Here is a 12,233-nt window from a genome sequence, read left to right on the forward strand (position 1 = left end):
CCCTGAAGTCCCGAGGTCAAAATGGGATTCCTGGGTGGTCAAGAATGACGGCGCTAAGATGGTGTGGGGCTTTCAGATACAGATAGACAAACTGGTGATGGCTAACCAACCAGACCTAGTATTGGTGGGCAAGCAGAAGAAGACAGCCATAGTGAAAGATGTGGCTATACTGAATGACAGTAACATCAGGAAGAAGCTGAGGAAGTACCAAGAACTCGAGAAGATGTGAAGGGTGAGGGTAACAGTGGTCCCAGTGGTAATAAGAGCACTCAACAACCCCCAAGCTATCCTAGGAACAGCAAAGATGCTGTGCAGGAGCCTCGAGCTCCCAGGCCTCTGGTGTAGAACCCGAGCTTGAGGGATCGACTGCCCACAGGGGCAAGAGGGGAATTTAAAAACATATATATTTACACTTACAGGCCAGTGGCCACTCTTTCCATTATGATGTACACATACTTGAAAGGGAGGAATGCTGGTTTGAGCAGGGAGTCAAGTCACTCATGGCCATTGATCAGTGATCTTTGATCAGTGGCTATTGATCAATGGTGATGACAATTAATGATCAAGAAAACGACCTCATAGCCCTCTTAGTTATTATGCAAATATACTGTTTATAATGTTGGGGAAACCTGCATTTAGCCGAGACTGAAGAAGTATTTGATGAAATGTTTCTCCCACTGAATATGCTACGTCCAGGTGAACAGAATCAGCTTTTTAGGAGTACATATGGCACACTGTAATTCACTAGCAGGTGTCGTGGAGTCATCACCAGAGTGATGGTCTGTAGCAAGGAGCTGTACAGGTGTCTGGTTGTTTTGGTGTACTCTGTGCCTACCATAGGGGAGGAGTTGTAACAGGTTGTGTCCAGAGTGTGATGGGCCCATTTGCTTATCTTGTCCTAATCTACCTATTTGGCTTCTCTCTTTCTCTTCCTTAGTATAATTTGTTAGCTTACTGGTCTATACTGCTAGCACCAAAGTTGGTTAGCTTTCACTGCTTTATTGTTTTCCCTTTATCGTGAAGTCCAGAAGAGCAACTTGCATTTGCTGCAAAAATTTTTAACAACACACATCTTATGAGGTGGCTTCAATCATTTAGATTCATTTAAACCCAATCGGATATATTGTTTTGTGTTATTTTGTATTGTTTTCTTATGTTTATATTGTGTTTAATTCATGTGCGAGTTTTAAGTTAAGGGTTTAGTTGAGTTATTTTGTATTTTGGGATTATTTATGTCTTAGCGTTATTATTAACTGCCTTGAGTTGTTGTCTGGTTTAGGTCCTGTCATGTCTCCTTAGTTATGAGTCTCTTCATATCCCCTGGTATAAGTCTGTTCATGTCTTCTGTGTGTGTGGTTTCATGTTGTCAAGCCGGTGCCATGTCTACGTCTCTCAGCGTTTCCTGTGTTGTTTTGTAGAGGTCTTGTGATGATATGTTCATTGTTTTAGTTTCACTTTCCCTGTGGGTGTCATGACGTTCGTGTGTTTCCATCCATCTTCATCCGCTTTATCCGAGGCCGGGTCGCGGGGGCAGCAGCCTAAGCAAAGAGGCCCAGACCTCCCTCTCCCCAGCCACCTCCTCCAGCTTATCCAGGGGAACACCAAGGCGTTCCCAGGCCAGCCGAGAGATATAATCTCTCCAGCGTGTCCTGGGTCTGCCCCGGGGCCTCCTCCCGGTGGGACATGCCTGGAACACCTCACCCAGGAGGCGCCCAGGGGGCATCCTTGTCAGATGCCCGAACCACCTCAGCTGGCTCCTTTCGATGTGGAGCAGCAGCTGCTCTACTCTGAGCCCCTCCCGGATGGCCGAACTTCTCACCCTATCTCTAAGGGAGAGGCCAGCCACCCTTCGGAGGAAGCTCATTTCTGCCGCTTGTATCCGCGATCTCGTTCTTTCGGTCACTACCCACAGCTCGTGGCCATAGGTGAGGGTAGGGACGTAGATCGACCGGTAAATTGAGAGCTTCGCTTTTACACTCAGCTCCCTCTTCACCACGACGGACCGGTGCAGCGTCCGCATTACTGCAGCTGCAGCCCCAATCCGTCTGTCGATCTCCGGCTCCCTTCTCCCATCACTCGCGAACAAGACCCCGAGATACTTGAACTCCTCCACTTGGGGCAGGAACTCATCCCCGACCCGGAGTGGGCACTCCACCCTTTTCCGGCTGAGAACCATGGCCTCAGATTTGGAGGTGCTGATCCTCATTCCCGCTGCTTCACACTCGGCTGCGAACCGTTCCAGTGCGAGCTGGAGGCCCTCACCCGATGAAGCCAACAGAACCACATCATCGCAAAAACAGAGATGAGATTCTGAGGCCACCAAAGTCGAAAGCCCTCCGCCACTTGGCTGCCTAGAAATCCTGTCCATAAAAATTATGAACAGAACCGGAGACAAAGGGCAGCCCTGGCGGAGCCCATCACCCACCGGGAACGAGTCCGACTTATTGCCGGCAATGCGAACCAAGCTCTTGCAACGGTTGTATAGGGATCGAATGGCCCGTAGCAATGGGCCAGACACCCCATACTCCCGCAACACCTCCCACAGGACACCCCGAGGGACACGGTCGAATGCCTTCTCCAAGTCCACAAAACACATGTAGACTGGTTGGGCAAACTCCCATGCACCCTCAAGTATCCTGCGAGAGGATAAAGAGCTGGTCCAGTGTTCCGCGACCAGGACGAAAACCGCATTGTTCCTCCTGTATCCGAGGTTCGACTAACGGACGAACTCTCCTTTCCAGCACCCTGGCATAGACTTTCCCAGGGAGGCTGAGGAGTGTGATCCCCCTGTAGTTGGAACACACCCTCCGGTCCCCCTTCTTAAAGATGGGGACCACCACCCCGGTCTGCCAGTCCACAGGTACTGCCCCTGATCTCCACGCAACATTGCAGAGGCGTGTCAACCAGGACAGCCCTACAACGTCCAGAGCCTTCAGGAACTCGGGGCACCTCATCAACACCAGGGGCTCTGCCACCAAGGAGTTGTTTAACTGCCTCAGTGACCTCGCCCCCGGAAATTGGCGGGTCATTCCCCTCATCCCCAGACTCTGCTTCCTCCTCGGAAGACGTGTCAGTGGGATTAAGGAGGTCCTCGAAGTATTCCTTCCACCGCCTGACAATTTTCTCAGTCGACGTCAGCAGCGCTCCGCCAGCACTATACACAGTGCAGGTAGAGCACCGCTTTCCCCTCCTGAGACGCCTGACGGTTTGCCAGAATCTCTTCGAGGCAGTCCGAAAGTCTTTTTCCATGGCCTCTCCGAACTCCTCCCACACCCGAGTTTTTGCTTCAGCCACTGCCCGAGCCGCATTCCGCTTGGCCTGTCGATACCTGTCGGCTGCCTCCGGAGTCCCACAGGCTAACCAAGCCCGATAGGACTCCTTCTTCAGCCTGGTGGCTCCCTTCACCTCTGGTGTCCACCATTTGGTTCGGGGATTACCACCACGGCAGGCACCAACCACCTTGCGGCCGCAGCTCAATGCAGCAGCTTCGGCAATGGAGACGCTGAACATGGTCCATTCGGACTCAATGTCCCCAGTCTCCCTCGGAATGCTGTTGAAGCTCTGCCGGAGGTGTGCGTTGAAGATCTCGCGGACTGGGGCCTCTGCTAGACGTTCCCAGCACACCCTCACTACGCGTTTAGGTGCACCAGGTCTGTCCAGCGTCCTCCCCCGCCACCTGATCCAACTCACCACCAGGTGGTGATCAGTTGACAGCTCAGCCCCTCTCTTTACCCGAGTGTCCAGAACATATGGTCGCAGGTCTGGTGATACGATTACAAAATCGATCATCGACCTACGGCCTAGAGCATCCTGGTGCCACGTGCACTTATGAACACTCTTATGTTCGAACAGGGTGTTCGTTATGGCCAAACTGTGATTAGCACAGAAGTCCAATAACAAAACACCGCTCGGGTTCAGATCAGGGAGGCCGTTCCTCCCAATCACGCCCCTCCAGGTCTCGCTGTCGTTACCCACGTGAGCATTGAAGTCTCCCAGCAGGACAACAGAGTCTCCAGGTGGAGCACCTTCCAGCCCCCCCCCAGGACCAATTTGCCATGGGAGACCCTACCAGGGGGCAAAAGCCCCCAGACAGCATAGCCCCTGGGATCCCTGGGACACACAAACCCCTCCACCACGATAAGGTAGCGATTCAAGGAGGAGCGTGTGTGTTTCCACTTCCCCTAATTACCTCCTGTGTGTCTTTAGTCTCTGTGTGGTCATTCAGTCTTTGTAAGGATGTCTGTTCTTCTCGTCTAGTCATGTACCTCTTGTCATAGTTGTCATAGTTATTGTCATAGTTTTATAGGTTCATAGTTGTTTCCCAGTTTCACAGTCTCATCACAGCTTGTCAGTTATTTATTTTTTTCCAGTTTATGTTTAGTTTTAGTTTCACCCCCCATGGATCTTGCCTTGTATTTATGTTTCTCTTGTATTATCCCAATAAAGGCTCGCCTTTTGTTCAAGCATTTGGGTCCTCCACTCACGCTCCATACGGTCTGCCGCTGGACCGTGACATATTATTTTTCTAGCACAATCCATATTAAGTGTAAATGTACTCTACTTTAATGTTTTAACTAATCTCAGTAAATCAGTGTTGCAAATTCTTTCTTTTCTTCTTTCAGAACAGATTTCTGTGTTCACAAAGATGAGCCATGTGATACTGTGGGTGAGTACCACTCACTCACTCACTCAGCTGACATAAGACATACTTGAACCCTCACTATAATCACAGAACCCAAAGGTTCAGCTGCAAGAAACCCTGCCACCTGCATTTCCTTTTCCCTCATGCTGTAAACTTCAAAAGTCCATTGAATGCAAAAAAATGAGATCATTAAACATTTGATAAAATTGAGCCATTTATTTTCATGTTTTCCTCAACTATAAAAATCTCTGTAATACATCGTGATGAATGTGGAAGATTTCTTTGTGCTTCTGTCACGTTGATTATTTCTGTTGAAGGAACATGTAATGATAGAGAATAGTAAACTGTAGGACCCCAAACCTCACACTGAGTTCTTTATAATCATTAATTTCACTTTACCAGAAAAAACAAGCCTCCCTGCTTTAGTCTCTTCATACAAGAACAAGTGTCCCGTATGCAAAAGATCTCATTTTACAATTTCAGTTGCACAGTTTATGTCATCATTATTGCTAATATGACTGGCAAGCAAAGATCAGGCTCACAGACTTTTGAGTGACTGAAAAGTCTGACCAGAACGAGTATACTGTAAAATGTGATCGTCATGTCTTCTTCAATAAGAAGACATGACAACAATTCTGACAGTTGTCTTCATGGCAAGACAAAACATTTTGAGTTGAGTATTAATATTTCTCTGATACTGGATCTCAAAAACTAAGCATACAAAACACTGTTAAAACTCTTTTTCAGAATCAGAATACTTTATTAATTAAGAAATTAATTGCTCCAATAATAAGAACAGTAACAGAAATAAATTAAATAACAGAATATATTACAAAGTTAGAAAATAGAATATATATCTACCTGTGTGCATACAGGTGTGCACACTGTCTTCCTTGGTTGCTGCCTCTAAGCATATCATGCATTTTCGGTCTAATCTGCGCTCAGTAGCATTCAGTATTTATTATTTATTGTTACTTGTGCTTATCTAGGTTATTGCTGTGGGTTCCCTACTGTGTTGTTCTCTTTTTGCTTGTTCCTTTCTTTTTTTTTTTCCAACAGGTGATCTAGAAGATTTTTAGTGTCTTTTCTCCCCGATCCTCTTCCCCTCTGTTTTTCTTTCCTTCTGCTTCTCTTGAGGTTATTCCCAACTTCTCTTGTCTACGTGTTTCCCTCTCCTCCCCCCCAGTCCTATTCCGTTCTGTAATATTTTAAAAATAAAAAAATAAATTTATTAAAATGGTTTGATTATAGATTATATATTGATATAAGGCATAACATTAAGACCACTGACAGGTGAATTGAAAAAAAAAAAGAATATCTGATGGACATAGCACCTGTTAGTGGGTGGGATCTATGAGGGACCCAGCTAACAGAAGCACGAAAAATGAGCACACATGAATCAAGCAAGGATTTAAGCAAGTCTGACGATAGTCAAATTGTAATAGCTAGATGAGTAGGTCAAGGTTTTCAAAACTGCAGCTCTTATGGGTGTTAATAGATATATCTGTCAAACAGTCGGAGGAAGGAACAATGGTGAACCAGTGACAGGGTCACGGCCAGCCCAGGTTCACTGATGTATGCATGCAGTGAAAGCTGGTCTGTGTGGTCCAATCAAACAGGCAAGCTATTACAGCTCAGATTGCCCCAAAATTGATGCTGGTTCTGATAGAAAGATGTGAGAATACAAAGTATTTGCAACACTTTGTTTGTTGCATATGTGTCTGCATAGCTGCAGAACAGTCAGAGTGCCCATGCTGACTCCTATCAACCATGATAAGCTGCTGGTGGGAAGTACAGTGTGGTCAGCCCAGAAGCCTGATGAGTCTGTTTGGCTCACTGTGCTGCCAGCTCTGGGAGCCATCACATCACTGTTTGATCAGACCCCAGTCAAAATATATCACTGATATATTTATTTAACAGCACTGTGGATCACAGGTCTTTGTCTGTGGGCTTCACAATGTGTGTGAGTGTGTGAATGTGTGTGTGTGTGTGAATGACTGAATGTAGTGTGAAGCGCTTTTGGGTCCTTAGGGACTAGAAAAGCGCTATACAAATGCAGGCCATTTTTTAGAATGTTTGGGTTCTTCATTTTTTGGCCTTATGTGCATTACTATTAGGTTGCTGGAAGACTTTACTGACAGAAGGAATGTGTATACAGTGATTTAATCATTTAATCAGTACATCACAGGAGCAGGCTTCCCATCAATAGAGGACACATACCACCAGGGTCTTCTGGAGCGCCAACAACATGTGACCTGCGTTACGGGCTACGTTAACTTCTGTGTGGATAACACCGTGCCCTCCAGGACCGTGCGGTGCTTGTCCAACAACAAACCTTGGATTACCCCAGAAATAAAAGCTGTCTTCAAGCAGAAGTGGAGGGCCTTCAAATCTGGAGACAAGAAAGGGGGTGAAAAGGGTGCAGAGAGATCTGAAAGGACTGATCGGGAATGGGAAGGAGAGCTAAAGGCAGAAGAAGGAAAACCAGCTTTGAATATGTATATATATATTGTTCTTCCTCTACACCCCCCCCAGTTTTTGCACATGTCGAGGAGCGTGTCAGGTTACATTTCACTGTGTGCAATACTTGTATAACTATGCATGTGACAAATAAAGAACCTTGAACCTTGAATCAAACCAACAGGTTTGATGCAGTCTTCAACATCGGCTGCAGACACACCAACTCAAACTCCTGCTGTTACACCTCTGACACCTCAGACACTTCACATCTCCTCCACTCAACCTGCTCACTACTCCCCACCCCCAACCACAGCATCCAGTACACATCCAACACACGGCTCCAGCCTGTCTCTGTCAGCCATCCAGGTTAGGAGGGAACTAAGGAGCCAATAAGGCACCAGATACCATCAGCTCAAGGGTTGTCAGGTCCTGCGCAAATCAACTGTGTGGGGTCTTTGAGCACATCTTCAACTTCAGTCTGAAGCTTATGGAGAGTTCCACAGCTCTGAAAAACCTCTTGTGTGGTACCAGTGCCAAAGACCCCACGTCCCAAGGACCTCTGCAGGCTTGGACTCCGGCCTGTAGTTGTAGGACCTCTGCAGCTACAGGCCAGAGGCTCTGACATCCCACCTGATGAAGACCCTGGAGTTGCTTGTCCTGGTTCAGCTTCAGCCCCTGGTGAGCTCATCACTGGACCCACTTCAGCTTGCCTACCATCCTGGCACTGGAGTGGATGATGCCATCATTCACCTCCTACATTGTTCTCTCACCTGGAGACCGCTGGGAGCACTGTGAGCATCATGTTCAACACTAGAAAAACAAAGGAGCTGGTTGTAGACTTTCGCAGGAACAAACATCCTCCAATGAAACCACTGAACATCCAAGGCATGGACATGAAGCTGTGGACAGCTACAGGTACCTTGGTGTTCATCTGAACAATAAACTGGAGTCACAATTCAGATGCTCTTTACAGAAAAGGACAGAGCAGGCTGTTTTGCTCTTTTGGAGTGGAGGGCCCACTCCTGAAGACCTTCTATGACTCTGTGGTGGCCTCAGCCATCTTTTACGGTGTGGTCTGCTGGGGTGGCAGCATCTCTGCTGGGGACAGGAAGACACTGAACAGGCTGATCCGCAGGCCCAGCTCTGTTCTAGGATGCCCTTTGGACCCAGTGGAGGTGGTGAGTGACAGGAGAACGGTGGCTAAGCTGTCATCCCTGTTGGACAACATCTCCCACCCCATGCAGGAGACTGACAGCACTGAGCAGCTCCTTCAGTAGCTGCAGCACCCACGGTGTGAGACGGAAAGATTCCACAGGTCTTTCCTCCCCACTGCTGTGAGACTCCACAACAAAGACAAAGATGACCACACACATGCAGACAGACACACACACATCCAGTACACCACGGTAGCCTAGTCCTGTCTCCCTGATGTGCAATATTACCAAGTGCAATTTTTCTGAGGCAACATAGTATTTTATTCTAGTCTGTATAGTATGTTATTCTATTTGATCTCATTCTATTCTATTGTTTTTTTCTTAACTTTTGGTGCTCTTAACTTGGTACTGTCCACTCTCTGTCGTGACCAAAACAAATTTCCCACATGTGGGACTAATAAAGGTTTATCTTATCTTATCTTATCTTATCTTATCTTATCTTATCTTATCTTATCTTATGGCAATGCTGTGAAATGAGTAACGCCCTATTATTCCATTTCCATGTAACCAATTTCGGCAGTCAGGGGATATGACAGATCTTTTCACATCTTTTAGTCTTAGATTTGTAGTGCATTCTTTGAATTCTGAACGTGTCACGGTGAATGAATATGATCATGCTATGGCATCAATTAAACAGGGACCTGTGACAGACACGTCTAACACAGATTGCTGTGTTGCATTAAATAAATGGGTACAAAGTTACCTTTTACTAAGCTACTGAACTGACGAGACAGAAAAACTGATCCACAGTAAGCTGTTTTAGGTAAAACACTGCTTTATGACCTTTTAAACTTCATTATACTAACTATTATATTAACTATACTAACTGCTCAAACACTGTCAAACATTAAAACACAATCATAAGTGTAACTCATAAAACTCATTGTCATTTTACCCAACTGTATTACAGGTATTGCTTATCTGGGTGGTGTCTGCAGTGCGAAGAAGAAGTGTGTGTTAGCTGAGGACAATGGTCTCAATTTGGCTTTCACTATTGCTCATGAGCTGGGACACAAGTAGGTTCAAGTTTTAAACAATTGTATTGTAATCAATATATCCTGTTATTATCCTGCATTATCTTTTAAAAATGCTGTAAATCATAAATGGATTAATACTTCTATTGCACTTCTATGACACTTTTCTATACAAGTATTAAGTTTGACGCCCCTCATCTCTTTCTCTATCTCATACCTAAGGTCTTTTATCTAACACTCTCCTACATACTCACGCTCCAGTGGATGCATTGGGGGAAAGTCTAGGTTTGATATCTTGCCCAAGATGCACATAAGATACACAGGGACTGTAAGAGCTGGGAATTGGTCCACCATCTTTTCACTAAATAAACCAACTCCACCATTTCAGACACAATTGTTAAATGTATGCATAACAATTAAAATCATGCACAATGCATATTTTTAAGCTACAGTATGTGGGAAGTGTAGCGTTCTTCAATTTCTCCCACACCCAGCAATGGTCACGTCCTCAACTGGGTGCCCCACCCCGTCCAATTGGCCTACGTGCACCCATGAGCCCTGGAGACGCAAACTAGACATCCCAATGTGGGCTGACTCACCCTACACAGCAAGGTGGCCAGAGCACGCTATTTGGTTCATATACAACCATTGCAAGAGCTGCAAGTTGGACTTCTTTCCGGTGGGTGTTGGACTCCGCCAATGCTGCCGTGGGTCACTGACTCTGTTCGTAATTTTTAGTCTCGTCTCTGCCTTTCACAAACAGTGTAGTTCTGTTGGCTTCATCAGGCGGTGGCCCACTGGAGTGGTTTGCAGCAGAAATGAGAATCAGCAGCTCCACGTCTGAAGCAAAGCTCCACAGCTGTAAAAGGGTGGAGTGCCCACTCCGGCACAGGGACAAGTTGCTGCCCCAAGTGAAGGAGTTAAAGAATCTCGGGGTCTTGTTCACAAGTGAGGGGAGAGGGTAGCGAGAGATCGACAGACGAATTGGTGTGGCGGCTGCAATGATGCGAATGCTGTAACTGTCTGCTGTCGTGAAACAAGAGCTCATTGTAAAAGCGAAGCTCTCAATTTACTGGTCGATCTACATCACTACTCTCACCTATGGTCACAAGCTTTGGGTAGGGATCGAAAGAGAATGTGTGTACAAATGGTGGAAAGGAGCTTTCTCTGAAGGGCCTCTCCCTTAGAGATAGGGTGAGTACGTCAGCCATCTGGGAGGATTGCAGAGTAGAGCCTCTACTCCTCCACAGCAAACGGGGCGAGTCGAGGTGCTGGAGGCATCTAAAAGAATGCTTCCTGTGTGCCAACTGGGTGAGGTGTTCCAAGTATGTCCCAAAGTGAATAGACTCTGGGGAAGACCCAGAATGCTGAAGAGATATTTCTTGATTGGCCCGGGAACTCCTCGGCGGGACAAATAAGCTACAGGAGGTAGCTGGGGAGAAGGGTGGACCCTGGAGAAGTGGAAGAAAATGGATAGATGGATGGATGGTATCAGTGAATGGTGGGATGTATTTCAGCAGTCTTGTAGGAATAGGATCTAAAAAAACACGCTGATAGTTTGGATGAAGTAATTACTGAAGTTAACTCAGAAAGATCTATTGGAGAAAAAGAGTCTAAATGAATATCAATTTAAAGTAGTTGTAACATTACATCTATGGGATTGCTATGAGTAATTTTCCCCCTAATGGTTAAAATTTTATTTCTGAAGAAATTAATGAAGCTACCATGAGTTGACTTTAAAGGGATGGTTGGCTCAACAGAGCTCTGACTTTTTGTCAGCGTGGCTACAGAGCTGAAGACAAATCTGGGGTTCTTATTTTCTTTAATCAGTGATGAATAATAATGTTTTAGGAGGGCTTTTTTTTTTTATAAAGCAGCAAACTGACTTTCCAGGCTAAATGATGATCCTCTAAATGACTGAAGTGCCATTTCTTCTTTCCATCAGCATGGCTACAGCTTTCTGCTTTAAGGTGCACGTTTGAATGCTACGCAAGGAAATTAACTACTTCTGATTTGAGGCTTTCTTTTCTGGAGGAGTTACAGAATCTACAGTCAACACAGTGAAGATGTAAAATTGTCAACAAGATGATTAGCCTATGTGGGAGTAGAGCTCATACTGCTGCTCTATACTGTGTAGACACAAGCCATTAAAGAAGATAAGAGTGGATGAATTTTATCCTGAGATGTAATTACAGCACTTTCTGAAAGACTGCTATCTACTGTGATGAAAACTGCTGCTGTATAATCCATTATTGTAAATTTAAAGGAAATTAGGAAATGATCAGACAAAAGATGCTTTTCAGGAAATGCTGTTAAATGTTCAGTTTCTGTGTCATATGTCAGAACAAGATCTACAGTGAGATTAAAGTTATGGGTTCTTTTACATTTTGAGAGAAGCCATTTGAGTCTAATATAGATAAACTTCTGTGTTGAGGCTGTCATTTTTAGGTTTCCAAATGAATTAAAACTCTGTCTGGGTTGTTGGTTGATTAATTAGCTGGAGCGGAAGATTATTGCCACACCAGCTCGTCGGACTGTGATTCAAGGATTCTGACAATTCTGCTCGGGTATTGGTTCATTGAAACTAAAATAAGCATCCTGCTGTAACTATACACGTGCACATGAACTGACTGACAGCACAGTGACAGAAAGCTGACACCACATTCACCTGGGAATCATGTATAAAAGCTTAAAGAAGCTTTGTGGCTGTTCTAAGTACCACAGAAGTCATTACTGTTTTCAGTCAGCAGCTCTCTTCCATTTTTGGGGAAAAATAATGAGCTGGCACACACTGTACCTCAGTGCAGTCTATGAACATGCACAACAGGGCAATGGTGTTACATAAGTGCACGCACAGATTCATGATTCATCCAGACACACTAAAGAGAATTCTCTTGTGTGTGTGTGTGTGTGTGTGTGTGTGTGTGTGTGTGTGTGTGTGTG

The 12,233-nt window shown here is 45.5% G+C and overlaps 1 protein-coding gene across 1 annotated transcript in view; it reads left to right on the forward strand.

Moving 5' to 3' along the window:
* The window catches only part of adamts17 (ADAM metallopeptidase with thrombospondin type 1 motif, 17), a gene marked incomplete in the record, with an annotated part of 108,412 nt that overhangs the window by 41,823 nt on the left and 54,356 nt on the right, over positions 1–12,233 (forward strand). Inside the window, 2 exon segments of the mRNA XM_005945713.3 lie at positions 4,623–4,666; positions 9,227–9,332. Of these exon segments, the coding sequence (XP_005945775.2) occupies positions 4,623–4,666; positions 9,227–9,332 (150 nt within the window).

Source organism: Haplochromis burtoni, unplaced genomic scaffold (genome assembly GCF_018398535.1).
Source record: "Haplochromis burtoni strain Fernald_Lab_line unplaced genomic scaffold, NCSU_Asbu1 Contig_450, whole genome shotgun sequence".
NCBI classification, from domain to species: Eukaryota; Metazoa; Chordata; class Actinopteri; order Cichliformes; family Cichlidae; genus Haplochromis; species Haplochromis burtoni.